Source organism: Parasteatoda tepidariorum, chromosome 9 (assembly GCF_982258835.1).
Source record: "Parasteatoda tepidariorum strain Cologne lab strain chromosome 9, Ptep-v5.0, whole genome shotgun sequence".
NCBI lineage: Eukaryota > Metazoa > Arthropoda > Arachnida > Araneae > Theridiidae > Parasteatoda > Parasteatoda tepidariorum.
In genome coordinates, this window is record NC_141763.1 from 82808349 (window position 1) to 82831445 (window position 23097).

A 23097-nucleotide genomic window follows, 5' to 3' on the forward strand; every position below is an offset into this window, starting at 1 on the left:
CAGCTTTTGACATTGATATTCATGCTTCGGATACACTATGAAATCAACATTTGGTATATCACCACCTGCACCAGTCACAATAACTGCTGCTACTTCCCCTCTAGCACTTGAGGTGGGAAGATTGTATCTTCGTTGATCCTTTACAACTGTTCGGGGGAATTGTAATTTGATGTCTTCATTAGGATGTTCTTGATATCTATCATAAACAGTTCTATAAGCTTGGGCATATGGATTTCTTTCCATGACATTGTGAATAAGAAGTAAGACAGATCTAAGACATTTATCTGAAATTCTACTCGACAATGCTGAATCACTGTCTTGGGTTTAAATTTGAGCAAATTTGTGGTTTCGATTATTAGGAGGGATCTAGCTTGTTGTCGCAGTAACATTGACATCATCACCTTTAAAAGTAAGACAACTGATCCCTTTGAAAGAAATTTCATAAGATGGGCAAAAAGCTGCCATCGCAAATGCAGAGTTGTACGATCGAACATTCTGTTTAAATTTATTTGCATCAGAATGGCTGCCAAGTAAAAAATCTTTTAATACTTCTGGATATTCCAGATTGGCGAGCTCAACTTTGCCATGATGGCAGCAATTAAATTTCGTTCTTCCATGCTCTGCTGGAAACGAAAGAGCACCACAGCTTACACATTCATCACTGAATGTTCTAACGGAAAAAGTGGTATAAAGTCTGATAAAGACTCACCAAGGTACTCGTTTTCATTTAAACGTCTTGACTCTTCAGCGTTTCTTCGCCGCGTATTAATAGCACTTAGATTATTTTCCAGGTAATTTTGTGCTGCTAAATTATGTTCAGCTCTATGTCGCTGTTGATATCACCTAAGATATTCACGGCGATCCATTTTTTATAAAAGACTCGTATAAGTATTTTAAAGTAAACTATGTTCAATATATTTTGATAATTTGGAATGTAAATAGTTTTTTAAGAGAGTGTTGATTCGTGCTCCCAAAAACTCTACTTGATTTATCAAAGCTATTAAAATATATTGGAATTCTAAAATAAATAACTGCGTTCTATCAAAACAAACATTTCATTATAAAACTTTAGAATAACTATCTTTTTACATTGCCACTCAAAATTATTAATAAACGCTGGATAATATTGCGTTAATGGCATTTTTATCTAATGACGTCGTAAACAATCGTTTGCATAAAGTTTAGTTCATAATAATCATATATAATCGTTTGCATAAATAATCGTTCGGTCTTTTTACAGCTTTACGTAACAAGTGAGAGATTTTCTTATTTTTTTTTTTTTAATGAAATGGCGATGTTATAATTTTGTTGTTGAGTTAATAAATCTTCTTTTTTATAAGCGTAATATTAGAGTTTTCTTAATTATTTGATTCGAAGTCCTCTGAGTTTTATTTGAGGTCAGTTTGTATTTTGTATTTTTTGACAGCGTTATTGAAAATTATTACCTTTTTACACACATGCGTTCTCAATTTTGATTGGCTGTTTTGTGCGTTACTAACCAGAAGTCTTCTGTGATTGCCTATGTGTTATCATTCCACTCTCGTCTTATATATATATATATATATATATATATATATATATATATATATATATATATATATATATATATATATATATATATATATATATATATATATATATATATATATATATATATATATATATATATATATATATATATATATATATATATATATATATATATATATATATATATATATATATATATATATATATATATATATATATATATATATATATATATATAATAAATAAATAAATACAAGAAAACACTAAGAAAGTTAAAAAAAAACAATAAGTTTAATTTATTGCGCTTATATAATCGGATATAATCGTGTGGGCTGAAGAAAAGATTATATCTTTTTTTTCCGGCTTTTTTTCCGGTTTCTAAATTAACATTTAATTTTTTTTAATTTTTTTTTAAATAAAATGTTGTTTGTTATTTTTTTTACTTATTATTTCCCACCCCTTTTTTTCATATGTCTATAATTTTTCTTTGTTTTATTCTTCATTTTGAACTTTTATATATATATATATATATATATATATATATATATATATATATATATATATATATATATATATATATATATATATATATATATATATATATATATATATATATATATATATATATATTTATATATATATATATATATATATATATATATATATATATATATATATATATATATATATATATATATATATATATATATATATATATATATATATATATATATTTATATATATATATATATATATATATATATATATATATATATATATATATATATATATATATACTATTCTACGTCGCCATAACCGCGATAAGCTATTAATGATGTAACTGGAAAAATATTTGAGAAAATAAAAATTAAAATAAATTAAAAGGAATCTGATAAAAACATTATATCAGGACTAGTTCAAACAGCTGCAATAACAGGAAAACGGGAGTCATCCAAACAGCTTTTAAACACTGCACAAAGGAAAAATATCCACAAAAGAAAGACCACAAAAATATAAGTTGAAATAGAAGGACTGATGGACAGGGCAGTGTCTTTAGGGGATAGCATTATCAACGTTTCCCGCTCTGACGACATGGTAATACTCCCCCCCCCCCATTTTCATATTTACTGATCTATTTTTTCTATTGTTTAAATCGTAAAAGTTTTGCTTGAGATAATTTTTTGCAATGGCAAGGTTATATGCGAGATATTATGTAGTTGGAAATTGTAGTATGCTAAAGATGCTGAATACATAAAAAAAAAATTGAAATATCTATAGATTATCTAGTTAGCATAAAATGAAACGAATGACTCAAATGGGAATAGCATCTCATAATTGTAGCATTTTCTACAAGTAATCAGCAGTTATTGTCCGTGTAAAACGCCACATTTTTTTTTAAATATGAAAAAAAAAACTGTCAAAGGAACAAAACAATGTGAATAAAGCATAACAAATTGCAGAAATGAACATATTTTAGTTTCAGAACTCTAATTAGGAATCTTCTTCAGTGTCTTAATACCAAATGACAGGAGAAAGTAAAGAGACAAACACGTGCAACGCGGTTTAATGAATCTTTTTTAAACTATGTATAAATGAATAGTTACATAGATATATTCTAAGACATCATATGTTTTATTGAATTCAGACAGAGTACAGATTATAATCAGTACGTGTACATCTAACAATATTCCTTTTTAACGCATTTGTCGTCCGATTCTCTTCGAATAGTACCATAAGCACAATCACATTTAAAGTCACAAATTGCCGGACATGGCATCATCTTAGAAGGCGGATTCGTGTAATGAGAACAAGTCAGAGGGCATCTTGAGTGGCAACCGAATACTTCCCCTTCCGGGCAATTCTCTTCTGCAATTAATACACTTGGATTAGCATTATAATAAATTTAATTAAAAATATGCATGCTCAATTATATATGTGGGGAGTGAGGTTACAGACCATGTCAACTTTCATCTATGAAAAGGTACCCCATCATAGAATCGAGTTAACACGTCTTATATACTAGTGAATTGTAATTGTAATTTTTGTAGTGGTAGATGCCCTACATACATACATACATATATATATATATATATATATATATATATATATATATATATATATATGGATTTTTCGTGTTTAAATGATATGTATGTCAAAAATAGGATAAAACTATTTTAATAGTATTCGATGAACTGTCAATCCAGTTTTTTAATTCACTAACTTGCATTTTCCTTGCATGGTCAGTTAAACCATAAAACCGGCTGTAGATTTGCGTAGAGCCCTATCTCTTCTTTCTTCTCGGGTAAGTCTAGGGTAAGAAAAGAGCAGAATGGAGGAAGGTTCTAAGGAAGGCTCTGATTTACATAGCGTTGTCATGCTAATAGACGAAGAAACTAGCTTCGAACAAGTGTGTTTTTATAAAAATAGAAACTATAATTGCAGTAGATTAATAATATAATAGTTATATATTCTGATTTATAGATGTATAGTAATATAATAGTAATTATCCCAAGCATTTGAAATGAAAAAAATATATACAGGTAACAAATTTCCTGGTTTTGAAAGAAATAAAAATGAAAATGGTATACTTTTATTATAAACTGTGTACATAAACAATTTATTGACAAGAAATTTTACGTTTGATAGTAAAAATGTAAAAACACTAATTTTAGGAAGGGAGGATAAGAGTTTTAAATGTTCAAACAGAATAGTAGATCAAACTAAATGTTAGCAATTAATTGAACTTTATTTATCTAATTGAAATCGTCCAGTTTTTATTATGAGTTATTCATTGCAATTGATTGATAAACCTGGGAACAGCACAGCCTGAACTAATAATAAGATATTTCGATGGTACAAAGCATAAAAAGATTTTTTTATATCAACAAATCAGGACTTGTAAAGCTTGTGCTAAAGCAAGCTAGTGTAATGCGTAAAATATAAAAACATTTTCAGGAGAAATTGTTATGCTAAGAGATTGTTTAATTTTATAAAAGAAGCGATGAACAAAAAATAATGGCCACTAGTGAAACTGAACGTGTTTCATTGGCAGATGATTCAAAATGGTTGTTGATTAAATATGGCTGTTAAATTATTTAATATGGTTGTTAAATGATTTTGAAGAACTAAAGTGCTCTTAATTTCTAGAGAAACCTTTGATCATTGCTTCGGACAATCATTCTGCAATTGATTTTAAGAGTTATGCAAAATCATCTTTTCACAAAAGACACATCAATATGAAACTTCATTTTGTCAAGGACTGTGAGTAGAGGAAAACTGTTTCCTTGGCCTAGGCATGTACTACCAAGATTCTCGTTTTGATGGGTACGATGACACTTTTTCTTCACAATGTCTCGATAGAATCGGACCTCTCACAGGGTTGCCATAATCTCGCGTTGGAGCACTCACAGGTTTGTCACAATCACTCGAAACGTTTGAAGGTTTGGCAGATTTTGTTGAAACGCTTGCAGGTGGGTCGAAATCCCTTGAAACAGTTTCAGGTTTGCAGAGATGCCAACTGCTCCGGACACGCCAAAATAATTTAAGAAAAACGATAAATAACTACAAAGTAAAATCTGCAAATATTTGACTATTTTTGCTTGCGTTTTAAAAGGTATAGCATGGCAATAGTACTTACTTACTTACTTTATTGATAAAAAATTGGGCACCTGGGCCGCGCAGCGGCCCTTATCCCATACATCTAGAAATTTACATAAGTTTAAAGTGATAACATTATGAATTTAGCAGTCATGTGGTAGCTAATACAAAATTACAAGCACTTTGCTTGGGTAAATAAACATTTGAATATCGAAACTAAATTTACACATATAAATAAAAACATAATTTGAAAAATATATACATAGGTTGACATAGATAAATACGGTAGATATAACATTTGAATATCGAATCTAAATTGACACAGATAAATATAAGCATAATTTGAAATATATATACATAAGTTGACATAAATAAGTATTAACAGAAATTGATACATATTAAATTTCTACATTTAACTAGCACATGTTTAATTAAGATATATATTGAAAGTGTAGAATTTAGAGTACAATGTTGAAAGGAAAAGTCCGGAATTGAGAAATAAAATGTCACTGAACTAGAGCTGTCTTACCTAGGATCCTTTGCAAAAGACATAACACTTCTTCATTTTTTAGTAAGTTTTGCAGCTCCTTCACTAGTGATACGAGTCTGTGAGCCAATTTGGTTGGTCATGACAATAGTACTTTCTTTCTTTATTTCGCAAAAACTGAGCACCTGGGCCGCGCAGCGTCCCCTATCCCATACATCATGAAATAATATTATATACATTGATTTAAAGGCATTTTGATTTTAGCAACTGTATGGTAGCTATTTCTAAAAGTCAAGCGCTTTGCTTGATAAATTAAAACATTTTGTACTACAATCAATTTAAAGATGGTTATTATATACAGGCATGATTTCAAAATATACATAGGTACTTATTTACAGACATAATTGGAGATAGATACATTATTCATTATTTGCAACCTTGATCAATGAAAAAGAAACATTGTATTCAAACATAATTAGTGAAATGTGCAATAGCTTGATTTGAAAATGCAGTGTAACTTTTTTATGGTAGCTTTTTAAAAAAGTCAAGCTCTTTGCTTGATAAATTAAAAACATTTTGTATTACAAGAAATATGATAATTATATACAGGCATAATTTGAAAAATATACGTTGGTATTTATTTACAGACATTATTGGAGATAGATACGTTAATCATTATTTGCAAAAAGAAACATGAATTCAACCAAATTTGAGAAATGTGTAATAGTAATTATATGCAGCTTGATATGAATATTATGCATAGAAATATGAAAGGTGAAATGGAAATTAAGCAATTGAAAATTATTGAACGAGTTGATACATAGATAAAAACATAAGTCGAGCTGTATAAATCTTTGATTATACCAAACTTTAGTGGCGCCATCTGTTGTATGCAACTCGAAATTGAATAAACTGAAAACATTCTATATTTGTTAAATGAGCAGTGTGGAAATACGAAACTAGAGTTCTGTGATTAAAATAAGAGTTCAAACTAAGGCAAAAGATATCACTGTTCAGGAGTGGTCTCCCTCATGATCGATTGTAATATCTGAAACACTTCTTTGTTTTTTAAAAGTTCCTGAAGTTCTTTGAGATCGTTACCAATCTGTGAGCTTATCCTGTAGTTGTGAATGGAATGGCACGAGGGCCCCTCCTGGGGGGACGGATTTACACCTCGTGTAGTTGGCAGTGTGGGTTTCCCCGCAATTGCAGCACATAGGTGGTGTGTCGATGTCCTTGTGGCACTCGTAAGATCGATGTTCTGCGGCACATTTAACACATCTTGGAGGTGAATTACATATTTTTTGAGTGTGGCCAAAATTTTGGCAGTTAAGGCACTGAATCGGGCCTCTCCCACCGAGGAACCTTTCAATTTTGACCGGGACATCACATATGCTGGTGACGGAGAAGATTTGTCGGTTATTTTCTGTTTCTATAAGAATTGTGAGAAAAAGTGGGAAGAGTCGATAGGCCTCGCTCACTTTTCTCTTAAACTGTATTACTTTTTGGATTGAGATGCCTGTTTTCCCCAATTCATGAGAGATATCTTCCGTTTTTAGTTCAGCTGGGAGTCCACGAATTAAGACTTTAATATGTTTGGTTGTTAGCACTTTTACTGGAGTTGCAGCTTCATTTGAATCCTCCATGGGTGGAGCTAAGCAGGAATCTGGTAGTGGTAAGGACGTGGCGGTATCTGTCGGTGAGGAATGGCAGCTTCTTGTAGTCATGCTTAGATTATCTTCAGTTTTTTTGGCGTTGGTTTGCGTTTTTTTCATCTTTTTCCTTTTTTGGAGGGGGTTCTGTGTTATTTTTGATTGAGCTTTCTGAATCAATGGTCGACGCTTTCCCCGTCTCTTCCAAAAGTTGCCCGCCTTCATAAATTTCCATGTCAGTGACATCAACTGTTGCAGTCGGCATTTCAGGCCTATTTGGCACAGGCATGAAAGACTGCTCCAACTTATTTAATTTCTCAAGTAGTTCTTTATTTTTCATTTCATCTTCTTTAATTCTCCTTTCCATGTCTGCAAACTCTTTAGCCATTTTGGTTTCAAAATCCGTGCATTCCTCATCCGTCGTTGAGTCACATGCATGCCTTTCAGTCCGTGATGATGATAAGTAGCCATTGTAGCGTGGTTGAATTATCATCTTAATCGATATGGTTGCGTAAATTGATGACTACAATTTGCAGGCAGAAACCTTTACATAACTTGCAACTACTCAAACTCTCAAATCAAGTCAGTATTAGTAAAATCAGACATAATTGCAAGAGAATGAAATAGGTACGACTCACTCGAAAGAAAAATGGTCAAATGCTGTCAGCAAAATCAAGACATCAAAATCCAGCTAGCCAGAATCACGACTTGCATCAAACCCATTGTCCATCATCTCAGCAGCACCAATTTGAATTGTCAATATGTAAAGGACTACCGACTGTCGAACCGGATTAGAAGAATCGGGCTGAAATCGACAATAGTACTATGAAGTGGTGAATTATATAAGCCTACGAATTATTTAGAAATAGTGGTGGATAAAAAAACTCAACTAGTGGTGGATACTCAATTTAATTTATTAAACCAAGAATCACAATTGATAAACTATCACTTTAAGAGAAATTTTTGCTCTCCGGAGCAAGTTGGCATCTCTGGGTTTGTCAGAATCGCTTAAAGGTTTATCACATTCCTTTGAAACGCATGTGGGTTTGTTACATTTCCTTGATACGCTTGTGGGTTTGTCACATTTTCTTGAGGCAATCAAAGGTTTACGAGAATTCTTTTAAGGATGACGAGATTCCTTTGAAATGGATTTTTTGGAGGATCCCTTGAACGTTTGGTAGGTGGTTCATCTTTGGACTCTTTTCTCACGAAACGCTTGACTGGAGTGTCTGGAGAAATGTCAAACTTTCGCTTCAACCGGCAACGAAAATCCTGAGCCGAAACCAATGGAATTCGCTAGGGTTTCATTCGATGAGGAGCAACAGTGATGATGGAGCGTGGGTTTCGTTTCACTGGCATCGGTGATTTGGCAGGAGACAATGTTGGTGGTGAGATGGGTCTGAATAAATGATTTGTTGGTGAAGGAGGCAGTGGGGAAATGCATCTCTCAGATGAGGAGATGGCAATGCATTTCTCAGTGGAGTTGGAGCATCAGCAAGGATCAAATCAGACAATTTTCCTTCTTCGTTAGAAAAGGAAGATTTCATTCAGAATTCATTGAGAAATTCACTTCAGACATGATTGCAAACAAAAGCTTCACGTTGGAGCAAAGGAATCGCTGGGGTAAAATCGTATAGCAAAAAATTTTACAAGCTCACGTCTATACAACATAATTGTTTTTACACTGTTGGTTTAATGCAAGCGTCGATTCTTACCAGATTCATCTGTTAAATGCTTTTTGTAGGTGTCACAACTCCATGCATTGCGAATGTATTAAGAAGAATGTAAATCACTTGAACTTACCCTTTTTGCCAAACCAAACGAGTTACCTCAAGAGCAAAATGATGTACAGTCCATATTGCTCAATATTTATTTCAAATTACTGTGATTATATCCGTCTGGTCATCCAAGGGTGCCCGTATTTGGCGGATAATTTCGAAAATCTGGGAATACCCTTCATCGACATTGGAAAATGGGGGTGTCCGCGATTCGATTTGCTATCTGAAAATTCCTGGACAGATACAAAGAAGTCTTGTGGACACCATCAAAGACTCATGATCCACACTTGCGGAAATTGAAAAGTATCTGCATACCGCAGTTGGTTGAAACACGATTGAAAATTGTAAGGTTTTTCCATCCCTTTTCCAAAAAAGGATGGGTAAAAAAATGGGGTAAGGTCTCTTTTGAGACCATTCCCTCATTTTTTACACCACTTGTATTGGCAAGATTGAACATTTTACAATTTGACACAACGACAATTTGTTTGCAAATAACTTGGACATTACCGATGATTATAACGATTGTTTTGAACGCTTGTATTGCCGATTGCCCAAAGATTGCTATGCTATCTTCGGGGGTTGGGAAGCGTCAGCAAACAGGGGTGGAACTTACTAGTACAAGTAGAGTAAAATTTTTGTCTTTTAAAGAAGAAATAAAATATACAGAATCATAAGAAAATTAAGTATTTATCTTGAGCCGTGGTGGCTTAAGGGATAAAGCGTTCGCCTTGAGTTGAAGCGGGTTCGAACAACACCTCCTAGAATAAACAGGTGTTGTTTGAACCATTCTAGGAGGTGTTGGCTGAAATCACAGGGATGACTGATCGATACGAATTCCGCACCAGGCTCGTACCGACCGCAGTGCTGACGTAAAATATCCGCAGCGGTAGAGTCCCCTTGCCGTGTGGCAAGTTTCGGGAGGTTTTCGTGGTTTCCCCCCGATCGCAACGTAAATGTGGGTTAGCTCCGTCATCAAGTTCTCCATGAAGGCAAATTTCTTCTAAATTCCCTTGTCTTCTGAACTGGGTTCAAAATTACAAGGCTGCGTAGTTGAGCATTGTTAGTTGTAAACCCAAAAATTGGGTCGGTTGTTCAACGACTGCTATAAAATATAAAAATAGAAAGTATTTATCTTGTTTACTATTTGTTTCGTTGATGAAGTTAAAAAATAAGAAAAAGTATACTAAATTTGACTTAACTTATCAATGAGAATGAATTTAGTCATTATTTTATTTGATATGCTTCCGTTTTCTAAGCACGAGCTGGATATCCTACCGCTTTAGGATCCATGGTTAGAGTCCCCTTGCGGTCAGGGTAGTTTAGGGAGATTTTCATAGTTTTCCCCAGCTTGCAACGTAAATGCGGGTAATCTCCATCATAAAGTTCTCCATGAAGGCAAATTTCTTCCAATACTTGATCCAGGAGTTCCCTTATCTTCTGGACTGGGCTCAAAATTACAAAGCTACGTAGTTGAACATTAGTAGTCGTAAACCCAAATATTGGACTGTTCAACGACGGTTATGAAATATAAAAATAGAAAGTATTTATCTTGTTTACTATTTGTTTCGTTGATAAAGTTAAAAAATAAGGAAATGTGTACTAAATTTGACTGAACTTATGAATTTAGACATTAGTTTTTTTTAGTTTGAGAACTCGACATTATTATGAAAATTGAATGGAATAATTTAACCAATTATTTTAAAATAATCTAATATTCCTGGGTATAGTTGGCAGTAAAAAAATGAACTTGTAATGCAAATATTATATAATACATGATGGAATATGTGAAGTATTCAACTTCGTCTTTTTATAACTCATTTTATTTGTTTAGATTACAGACTTTTTTAACTTTACTACTTTATGTTTTCAGATTGTGTCTGAAATAAAATAATCGTTTAAAAGTTCTAATGGATCTCGATAGCATAGAAAAATTAATGTATGGAACAGAATCATTAAATTCTAATATTTAATAGTGTACTTAGTATTTCAGCTGTGTATTGCTAAACATCAAGCAATTTTTATTAAGAATAAATCATATTTATTATATTTATATTTAAGAAATTTAGTATATATATATGCTGGTGATCAGAAATTTATTTTATTTCATCCTGTTAGACAGAGAGATCTTGCAAAAATGAAACTTTTCCTTCTTGTTACTATTGCAGTTGCAGTTACTATTGCTGCAGCATCCAATGACGCTGGTCGTAAGTATTGTTTTTCTACTAAAAGAACTGTACAATTATTTAGGAAATGTTATATTTTGTCATCGAATAACTCAACTATACTATAAAAATTCCAGAAGAAATTACAGTTAAAAGCTCTAGCACTTAGAGAGCCAATACTTCCTACCCCAAAATTCATTTTTCCCTTGAAATTTTACTGAAAAAATTTGATAAACCATAATTTTTGCAGTAATATTTACTGTAAAATAACTGTCACTGTTATTAAAAGAACATTACTGTAAAAATTGCGGTATAAAAATTTACTGTAAAAATTATTTTACGGATACTCTACTCAAAGTGATAGTACTTTATACCATAATTTACAATATGGAACTTTTTTAACTTTAAGAAAATGACAGAGGTAACTAAATATTTATTAAATTTATGTATATAAGACAACATGTTTATTCTCGAAATTGATATCAGAGAATCAGGAAATCTATTTTATCCAAAATGTTGGTAATGGAAATATCCTAACCCTTTCCCTTTCGCTCCCAACAAAATCACGGAGTGAGTTTTCATCTTCTCTTTCACGTGCCCGTGATATTTCCGGGATTAAGCATTCAAAAGTAATGCACCAGAAAGTTTAAATAATTCTTTTATTACTTAATGTATTGACTGGAAGACTATTTTTAATGTAACAAGAGATAGTTTACTTTAAACCAAGTATCAACGCAACCCAAATATATGTATTTGTGATATATATTTCGTATTTTTATCTGAGCTATTTATGCTGTTTGAGAATTTAGTTTGTATTTCATGATAAATGTTGTGTACAGTGTGCAAATAAATTAATAAATAAACGGACCACTATGAATAACATTTGATCTAATGATCGGATATTCACGTCCGAGGACTCAATCTCAATTGTTCGAGGGGATGACCTTAAATATGCTACTTAATTAGCCCAGACGATATTTTAAGTTACGAAGTCAGACACAAAAAAGCAATTTCTCTAAATGCACATTCCTTTTTTTTCTCGATGGATTCGGAATGCTGAACCCAAAAACATAGGAGGTAGCAGCCATATGGTCCCTAAAGTATGATTATGAGAGCAATTCAAAGTTTTAACCCCTTAATGTTAATTTTACTTTTTGCGTATTTAACCGTATCACACTATAACTTTTTAAGAGAGTGGAAAAAATTTTGCACGCAATTGTAAAATTCGTTAATCCGAAGATAATTCAATGAAAAAAAATTCCACTTTAGCAAATATTTATTATTTTTGATTATTTTATTTAATAATAGTCAAGAAAGTTTTTAATTGTAACGTATAAAATTTTTTATTGCATTTTAAAATGCGTAATTGTTTATGGCAAAATACAAAAATTGGGCGAAATCGGTTGAAAAATTCTGAGAAATCTAATTTAAAATATGTCGTATATTTACCTACAAAACTTATTACGAAAATTAACCAAGGCGTCATAATGGCGAAGAAATTATTTCTTTATTCCTAAACGGTTCAGTGCAATTTCGCCATTTTACATTTCTGTACGTATCTTACTAATTTTTTTTGTTTCAATTACATTACCGTTGTTTTTAATCTGTAGTATAACGTATAGTGTATTAGTTTTATAGACATGCATTTTCAAAGCATAATTATGGATGAAAAAATAAACACCTGGCTTCACACAGTTATTCATGCCAGTTCCTCCAGTTATGGCACCGTGATTCAACAATATAGAATTTATAGAATAATTCATGGAAAATTATATCATAGAATTCTTTATGCTAATATTAAGAACATCAATAATACTGACGTAAGTAAATGGGTAAAAAAGTTGTATTATATTTTATAATCACCAATGTAGATTTAACAAAGTTGTTGTCGGCCATTAAGGCACTGGGGGAGCGATTGTTCTTGTTTTCTAGTAGAGAGATCTATGGCAAAGAATTCCATGTCTGCCAGAATTATACGTCACACCCGTTTATAGGGCGGAAACATTCATACATCCACAGATCGCATTTTTGAACATTAACCAGAGAATGATCAATCACCAAAATAGTACCCCCCAGAGGTACATATTTTTTTTGATGGGAACATGGAAGACATTGTGAACCGACAGATTTAATGTGCACCAGTCACTATTGACTACATGGGGAGTCTTTGGACGACTGGATTCGAACTCCCATTCTCACGAACGGGATTCCAGAGCCCTACCAACCAGGCTCTCCCGGTTCATTTAAAAAAGTAGTTATAATTTATATAAATAGAGTTATGAATAACTATAACTCCAGTTATACTGTCCTATATTTTTATATATATTCATTAATATAAATACTTATTCATAATCCCTTTAATATAATATGAATTTTCAGTGAAATTCAATGTTTTGCGTGCCATTTTTAAATTTGACATGGAATGAAGCCACTATAAACCATAAATTTATCGCAGATTGAAATAATATTACCGCCAAGTTCAGTATAATTGGCAATGTTTGTTGAACTTGAAAATAAATGCAATTAACGGCAAATAAAGATTTATTGAAATACAAATTATAAAGTAAATATCATGCATACACCGTGCAATGTGAAGAACATACTTTACACTCAGTATTACCTAAGTACACGGAGAAAAACCAACAAGGTCTCCCTCTGAGGCATTTGTACGGTTGTTATACAGGGTGGTCCCGAATTCATGGTACAAACTTTAATGGTAGGTACAGGACATTGTAACAATGACTTATTGTATAGGAATGTATAGTCGCAAGTGACGCGGTGAGGCGTAAACAGGAGAAATAACGGACGAAAGGAAAAACAAAGATTTTATTGAAAGCGTTGTTGACAAGTGTCATGTTTACAGTAAGTGTTCAAAATTGCATCCACTAGAAGCGGTACATGCTTGACAGCGTCGGTGGAGCGATTGGCGTACACGTTCAAAGATGCCTGGTATTTCACGCACACCTGCAGCAGCTACAGATATGCGAGCGACGAGATCCTCATCTGAGTCAACTGGAGTCTCAAAAACAAGATGCTTTAGATGTCCCCATAAAAAGTAATCGAGGCTCGATAAATCGGGAGATCGGAGTAGCTAAGGGATTGGTCCACTACGCCAAATCCATCGAGCACCAAACGTGACATTCAGGTAATTCCGTACATCAATGCTGAAGTGTGCTGGCGCCCCATCGTGCTGAAACCACATGCGGATACGAATGGCGATCGGAACATCATGCTGCAGTTGTTGTGGTAGAAAAATAAGATAGCTCCCGCCACTGAGTCGCATGGGTAGTAAGTATGGGCCAATCAAAAAGTCGTTCACAATACCAGCCCACACATTAATACAGAAACGTTGTTGAAACGCATGTGGACGCGTTGCATGTGGATTATCGGTTGCCCACACATGGGAATTGTGCGCATTAAAGACACCCTCGCGTGTAAATGTCGCTTCATCTGTAAATAGCACATCACCTACGAAATCCGGCTGCAGCGCACATTGCTGCATCACCCACAGGCAGAAGTTCACGCGGAGAGGATAATCTGCCGGATTCATTGCTTTTACTTTCTGAAAATGGAAGGGGTGTAAGCGATTTTTGTTTAACACTCTGCATACAGTCTAATGACTCACACCTACGTCATGCGCAACAGTTCTTGTGCTTGACTCGGGTCTATCAGCCACTATGTTCAAGATGCTTTCTTCCAGCCTTGGAGTGCGTACAGCTCTTACTCGACCACCGTCATGTCTGTTGACGTCGAACGCACCTGTTTTACAAAGTTGACGATGTAACCGTTGAAAAATTCTATGATCCGGCATTCGTCGACCAGGATACTCCGCGCGATACATTCGTAACGCAGCTCTGCCGTTACCATTTGCACTGCCGTACATGTAATGCATGTCTGCTTTTTCTGCATACGTAAAGTCACCCATCGTCTACGGCAGCACAATTGTGAATGGCACTTTTCCCTACTGCGATGCATCATTTTCAACAGCGGCTAGACATCTACTGCCCTCTACCGGCAATGATACCAACCGATCACTCCATTTCTCTTTCCTTTTATTTCCCCTGTTTACGCCTCACCGCGTCACTTGCAACTATACATTCCTTTACAATAAATCATTGTTACAATGTCCTGTACCTACCATTAAAGTCTGTACCATGAATTCGGGACCACCCTGTATAGTTAATTCTCCGATAGGAAAATCGTCACCTTAATGACGGTATAACTTACCTGAGAAGAGAGAAAAATAGGGTTGTTCGCACATCTGCAACATTCCCTTTGCGAATAAATACGTTTTTCAAAAAATACGAAACATGAATTTCATGAACTAATTATATATATATATATATATATATATATATATATATATATATATATATATATATATATATATATATATATATATATATATATATATATATATATATATATATATATATATATATATATATATATATATATATATATATATATATATATATATATATATATATATATTTATATATAACATAAAAAGCTTCAATTAATCTTTCTATATTAGCTCTTTTCTGAATACTCGTATCATTTTCTTTATTTTATTAATCTAATCGAAATGCTTTCTCACCTCACACTTTTAAATTCACATCCTGTCCTTAAATCTATTTTTGGCTCAAACATGCATTGAATTAAAAGAAATACATTTTTCCCTTCGCTTTTTGTGGGAATCTCGTGACCTATTTGATAAATCAATTACAATTACTAAGATTTTCCTCTTTCCCTAAATTGAAACATTTTACGGATTTACTTTGCAAGATTTTCCCTAACATATAATGAAGAAAAACAACTTTTCGTGTGCACTTTCATGACTGATCTGTCTAATAATTAATAAACAAATTTTGTACCCTCCTTCCCTTCCTAAGACCTGTTTTAATCCTTCCACTCGGCAACGACGTTATAAGTTCGCAGGTTTAAAAGGTACCGGAGGGGGTACGGAACATCACAGATATGTAATATCTCATTAAAATAATCATCTAAAATTTTGAAATTATATCAATCGGAAGAGGTTGCATCAAAAATATGGAAAATATGGAAATAAAAAAATATGGAAATAAAAAAACAAAAATAAAAAAATATGGAAAAAATATGGAAATATCTCATTCATATAGACAGTTGAAAATTTATCAGTTAAATTCTTCAACTAATGGCAATTAATAATTCAACCAGTATGTTCACCAAAAAATAAATTCTTCAGTGATCAAACTTTTTGTTTATATTAATGATAATTTCGTCCAGTGAAACTTGTCATTCCTAGAGAAATTAATCGTTAAGAGACTAACTTTTCATTTAGAGAAACTCAACGCACTGTCTGATTTACAATACGGTTTTAGATTTGGTAAATCGGTCAATATAGCACTAGAAAATTTCAAAGATAACCTATCACTTTCAAAAAATATTCACAAACACGTTGCGGCAATCTCGCTCGACATCAAAGGGGCATTTGACAATATCCAGTATGATCTAATTAATAGAGAATTGTCAATGTACCAAGTCCCTTCCAATCTTTGTTTTATAATAGAAAGCATCAATACGAACAGGCAAGTCATCTTAGCTACAAATCGGGGATATGTAACAAAAATAATTCAAAAAGGCTGCCCACAAGGGTCTTGCATAGGACCGACTGCGTGGAATTTAGTAATTAATAACCTTTTGAAAATGCAGTTTGAAAACTCCATAATACAAGCCTTTGCTAACGACTTGATAATTCTTACATATGCCAACTCTAGGAGGCAGTTAGAACAAGTATCGCATCTAACTCTAAATCGTATTCACAATTGGATCACCAACAATTCTTTAACTCTTTCAACTGATAAAACAGCCTATATACATTTTTACAACACTAACAGGGGTGCAATCTTCAAAGTTAACAACGAAAAAATTAAGCAAACAAATCATTTTAGGTACCTTGGAGTTGTAATCGATAAAAAATTGAATTGGGGTCCTCATGTCAATATCCTTAAAGAAAAGGCAAACACTCTTCTCAATTCTCGTTACAAAATCAATAATAAATCTTGGGGAATAAATCAAAAAGCAAGAAAACTCATTTATAACACAGTAATAGTCCCCTCTCTAGCACACGGTTGCAATATTTGGGCAAAAAATATCTCACCCCGGACATTTAGAACCTTAATTTCGATTCACCGCAAATTCCTTTTGAATATGACCAGGGCTTACCACTCTACCCCCACGGCAGATCTTCATGTTTTAACAAATATTCCCCCTCTTCCAGACCAGATTATGCTCTTGTCATGCTCAACAACATTAACTCAAATTTAAAAAAATGCAATCTTCCATCAGATAAGTTATAATCATCAGGACTATGAAAATAAATTAAAAGTGCCAATTTATCACCCATCTTATTATATAAAAAACAAAATCTCTTTAACTGAGCAAGGTAACTACGACTTTAGAAAAGATGCCAACTTCTTCACGGACGGTTCCAAAACTGAAACAGGCACTGCATTCGCATTTCTTAACAATGTTCATTCACAAACCTTCGCATTGGATATTAACAACTCTATTTTTCAGGCGGAACAATTGGCAATATTAGAATGTGTAAAACACATCAAAAATAACTCAAACTTTAACAGACAAATAAAGTAGACAATAACAGACAAAATCTGGTCAGACTCTAAAGCCTCAATAACATCAATTAAAGACGCAGGATCAACCAACCTCATAACCAAAGACATTCAACATGCACTAATGGACACCGCGATTCAAATCACTTGGATTAAAGCGCATAACAATAAAGAAGGTGATGAAAGAGCGGACGAATTGGCCAAAAAAGCAACACAAAGCATTAAAAATTATTCCTTTCCCTGTTTCACACCTAAAACAATCTCTTAAAAAATCTTTATCTAGTAATTGGCAAAACCAATGGAATAATTCCGATAGAGGAAGACGTCTGTTTAACATCATCAATAATGTCAACTACTTCAATTCAATTCCAATTAAACAAGTCACCTGGTTCCTAACAGATCACGGCCCTTTTCCTTCTTTCTTTCATTACCTTCATATCTCGGATACAAACCTTTGTACCTGTGGTCAACCAGGTACACCAGAGCATTACTTATCAACTTGTCTTTGCACAATATCATGGCATACACGACTTTCAAACATTAGTAATTTACATATTTGGCAAAAAAACTTTCTTACAAATAAAACATTAAACTCTAAATTAATTAACGTAATGAATTTTCTAGCAGAAAACGACTCCTTATTAAAATTTTAATTAAACCTGACTTTTTAAGTAATCTTGAAAGCGTTTAACAGTTTTTGATTTTGTACTTCATCATACATTTCACTCGTTTACATTTTCTTTATTTGTTTTCTTTTTGCTTCTTTTTTTTCAATTATTATGTATATAGCAAAATTCGCTTCATTTATTGTTCTCTTTGCTTATTTTTTTCTTTTATTATTATTATTTTTTTAAATTTAACTAATGTGATACGCATTATTGTCATCTGTATTGCGCAATTGTGCTTTGTACTTGTGGTGCAGTTATGAATTTTGTAATGGTTTACTTATGTGCCGCGTATTGTGCGAGCTAGACTGTCGTCCAGACGTGGACTATACGGTTAAGGGTTTTGCAAACCTAGGTACGTGTCCACGTCTGGAAGAAAAAAAAAGTGGAACTTGTCTTAAAGATCATCGACTTTCCTTATGCCGCATGTTATGTCTACGTTCTGAAGGCGATGAATACTACTAGAAAGCTGAGCTTCGATATTTTCTCCCCCTTTGAACTAAAAAAAAACTGCATCAGACTCCTGATAATTAAAAAGTTTGTCTGAAATCACATCCCTTTCCTTTACAAGTGACTTACAGAAAGCTTAGTTATGCCTCTCCCAGTGCCGAATTAATTCGAACTTTATCCAGCTACGTATCCTTTGTGGTATTTTTATATTTAACTCATAAAACATTTATTTCATTAAATTTTATTGATTACTGAAAAAAAGCACTCATGTAAATAAACAAAAATCATAGGCTATGATTATGATTTTAAAATTCTTTTTTCTCATACTTTCCATTGAAACAATTAATTTTTATACATTGATCGTATTCACTGTTGAAATTTTTTTTCTCTTGAAATTTTTATTTTCAGTGAACTGATTGTTTTTGATTGGCATAAAAAATGTTTCAAGAAATTATTTTCATATTTATTGTTTTATGTGTCACAGTTTCTACGATCTATTAATTAGTAGAATTTATATTTTTACTTTACTATAGTGTTTAGGGTTAAGATAAAAATACTATTCAAACATTTTTCTCTTCTAAATGCAACTACAATAGTTATTGAAATTAATTTTTAATATATGAATGCAATTGTGGTGTGGCAGAAATTATAAATTAAATCAAGAAATATTGAAACTAATACAAATAATTTGGAAAAGGAAATAAAATAATTGTTTTTAGAATTTGAATTCAAGTACAATGACGCATTAATGCTTGATTCCAACTCTGGTAATTAGTTCATAGCTCAGTTCTAGCTCAGACATTTCCATAAACAAACAAAGTTTCTTATTGCTGAGAGTCAATTCCAATATGGAGATAAAGTGATCAAATACAAAGTGAAAAGTAATAGTAACCGAATGCACTTAAAAATACGTTTTAAATAGAAATGAAAGCATTTGAACTTCCTAATACAATTGTGACAAATTAAATTACCAATTAAGAACTCTACACAAAAATTACTTTAAAAGAATATCCGAACTGGAATTTTTGAAAAAAATTTATGTCTAAAAAGAAAGAAATATATAAATGAAAGCAAAGAAAAGGTAACTTGCTAATTAACCAAACTTGCACTTCAGATTAAAAATAAGAAAAATGGCTCGGTCAGTCTAATTTTAAAAACTGATTTACCTTAATACCATATTAAATTTGAAAGCTTGTTTGGATTTCAATTAGTGATTAATCGTGTTAAACGGGTTGTAATGTAGAATCTGAGAAGACATCACCTTTTCTGATTATAAAAGCAACTTGCCCTTACACATTTTTCCTGAGATTCTGGCTAATGATTGCAATAAAAATACCAATAAAGAAAAAGTATAAATAAATATAGAAAGTAGAAAGAAAGGAAAAATAAGAGCGAGAAAAAAATTAATAAAAGAAAAGAGAATTTTGGACATAAAATAAATAAATGAGAATAACAAGAATGCAAACGAAGTGAACTTAAGGAAAATTAAAACAGAAAATAGACTTGAAAATAAAGATTTAAATAGCAAAACTGAAAATAATCTTGAATTTTCAAATATTCTTGAGACTAAATGCGATAATGGTGTATAAAACATTGTCAAAATCATGTTGACGGAATTATGCAAATCCAAGATAATAAATTCCCAACTTCAGGATATTTTGTAAAAATTTTTGAAATATTAATATTAACCTATTAAAGTAACAAATATGTAAGGTAAATAATAAATAAAGTGAAATGAAGACAATTCTGAAGCCTTGGACTTCAGAATAACTACCACTGTGTCATTTTTTATTTTATTTTGTTTTCAAACAAGCTGAACAATACTCAAGTCCAATTTCCGATTGAAATTTTTCCTGTAAAACTGTTTTACTGTATTTTATGTTTAACATTTTAACTTACAACATTTTTAAAAGATGTTTATAAATTTTTATCATCGTGATTGAAGGGCTAACTTAAATTGTGTTATTATGAAGAATACTTCTCATAATGAAAAAACTGTGCTCTGATCTTTAAGCAAAAGACTTGGAACTGAAAAAACTGTTAAGTCAAAAAAAAAACAGTTGAAAATGAAAATCTTAAATTTGCTGATAATGGTACTACAGATTTTTAATTGTGTTAAAATTTTTACCATGAGTACAAATGTAAATTTTTTATAATTCATATTATTTTTATATATTGTTAACATTGCAAATTTGATTCTTCTTATTTTAATTGTACGTTTACCATAGGAAAGATTTTGCAAATGGAAAATTTTAAAAATTTTTCGATTGTAGTTAAAAGTTTTCGGCGGGGGGGGGATGTAACATCAAAAGCTTCAATTAATCTTTCTTTGTTAGTTCTTTTCTGAATATCCTTTTATTTTATTTTATTAATCTAATCGAAATGCTATCTCACACTTTTAAATTCACATCCCTTTCTTAAGTCTATTTTTGGCTCAATCATGCGTTTAATTAAAAGGAAGACATTTTTCCCTTCGCTTTTTGTTGGAATCTCGCGACCTATTACAATTACAATTACTTAGATTTTCCTCTTTCCCTAAATTAAAACAATTTACGGATTTACTTTGCAAGATTTTCCCTAACATATAATGAAGAAACACAACTTTTCGTGTGCACTTTCATGACTGCTCTGTCTAATAATTAAAAAGTAAATTTTGTACCCTCCTTCCCTGCCTTGCCTAAGACCTGTTTTAATCCTTCCACTCGGCAGGCAACGACGTTATATATATATATATATATATATATATATATATATATATATATATATATATATATATATATATATATATATATATATATATATATATATATATATATATATATATATATATATATATATATATAATTGAATTTATTACAATGCTAATCCAAATGTATTAATTGCAGAAGAGAATTGCCCCGAAGGGGAAGTATTCGGTTGCCACTCAAGATGCCCTCTGACTTGTTCTTATTACACGAATCCACCTTCTAAGATGATGCCATGTCCGGCAATTTGTGACTTTAAATGTGATTGTGCTTATGGTACTGTCCGAAGAGAATCGGACAACAAATGCGTTAAAAAGGAAGATTGTTAGATGTACACGTACTGATTATGATCTGTACTCTGTCTGAATTCAATAAAACATATGATGTCTAAGAATATATCGATGTAACTATTCATTAACAAACAGTTTAAATAAGATTCATTAAACCGCGTTGCACGTGTTTGTCTCTTTACTTTCTCCTGTCATTTGGTATTAAGACACTGAATGAAATTCCTGTTTAGAGATCTGAAACTAAGATATGATCATTCTGTAATTTGTTATGCTTTATTCACATTGTTTTGTGCATTAACAGTTATATTTTCCATATTTGAAAAAAAGTGTGGCATTTTACACGGACAATAACTACTGATTACTTGTAGAAACTGTTAAAAATATGAGATGCTATTCCCATAAGAGTCATTTGTGTAATTTTATGCTAGCTAGATAATCTATAGATTTGTCTATTTTTTTTATATATTCAGCATTGTTAGCATACTACAATTTCCAACTGCATAATGTCTCGCATATAACCTTGCCATTGAAAAAAATTATCTTAAGCAAAAATTTTACGATTTAGACAATCGAAAAAGTAGATCTACTAGGATCTTGCAAGCATTTAATCAGTAAATATGAAAATAGAGGGAGGGGCAGTACCATGTCGTCAGTGCGGGAAATGTTGGTAATGGTATCCCCTAAAGACACTGTCCTGTCCATCAGTACTTCTATTTCAACTCATATTTTTGTGCTTTTCCTTTTGTGGATATTTTTCATTTGTGTAGTGTTTAAAAGCTGTTTGGGTGATTCCCGTTTTCTTGTTATTGCAGCTGTTTGAACTATTCCTGATATAATGTTTCTATCAGATTCATATCAGTTTATTTTGATTTATATTTTCTCAAATATTTTTCCAGTTATGTCATTAATAGCTTATCACTGTTATGACGTGGAATAGAGTATATATATATATATATATATATATATATATATATATATATATATACACTGGTTATCATAAATTAAGGAAAATTCACAAAAATCGCGATAACTCAAGAAATTACACATGGAATTTTATGAAACTTACCCACAATATACAACACATAGTAAGGTATTAAACAACATAAAAAGAAATTATCAGACATTAAT

At 31.9% G+C, this 23097-nt stretch overlaps 2 protein-coding genes across 2 annotated transcripts in view; one reads left to right on the forward strand and one right to left on the reverse strand.

Annotated features, from left to right (window-relative positions):
- Positions 1-3077: 3077 nt before the first annotated feature.
- The window catches only part of LOC147804285 (venom peptide SjAPI-2-like), a 65483-nt gene continuing 45463 nt past the window's right edge, over positions 3078-23097 (reverse strand). The window contains exon 2 of the mRNA XM_087152257.1: positions 3078-3396. Within this exon, the coding sequence (XP_087008383.1) occupies positions 3209-3396 (188 nt within the window). The 3' untranslated portion in view covers positions 3078-3208. The remainder of the gene's footprint in view (positions 3397-23097) is intronic.
- On the forward strand, positions 11098-22075 carry LOC107440244 (venom peptide SjAPI-2). Its single transcript, XM_087152256.1, has 2 exons — positions 11098-11248; positions 21821-22075. Exons 1-2 carry the CDS (start codon positions 11179-11181, stop codon positions 22006-22008), a joined length of 258 nt encoding a protein of 85 aa, XP_087008382.1. The 5' UTR covers positions 11098-11178; the 3' UTR covers positions 22009-22075.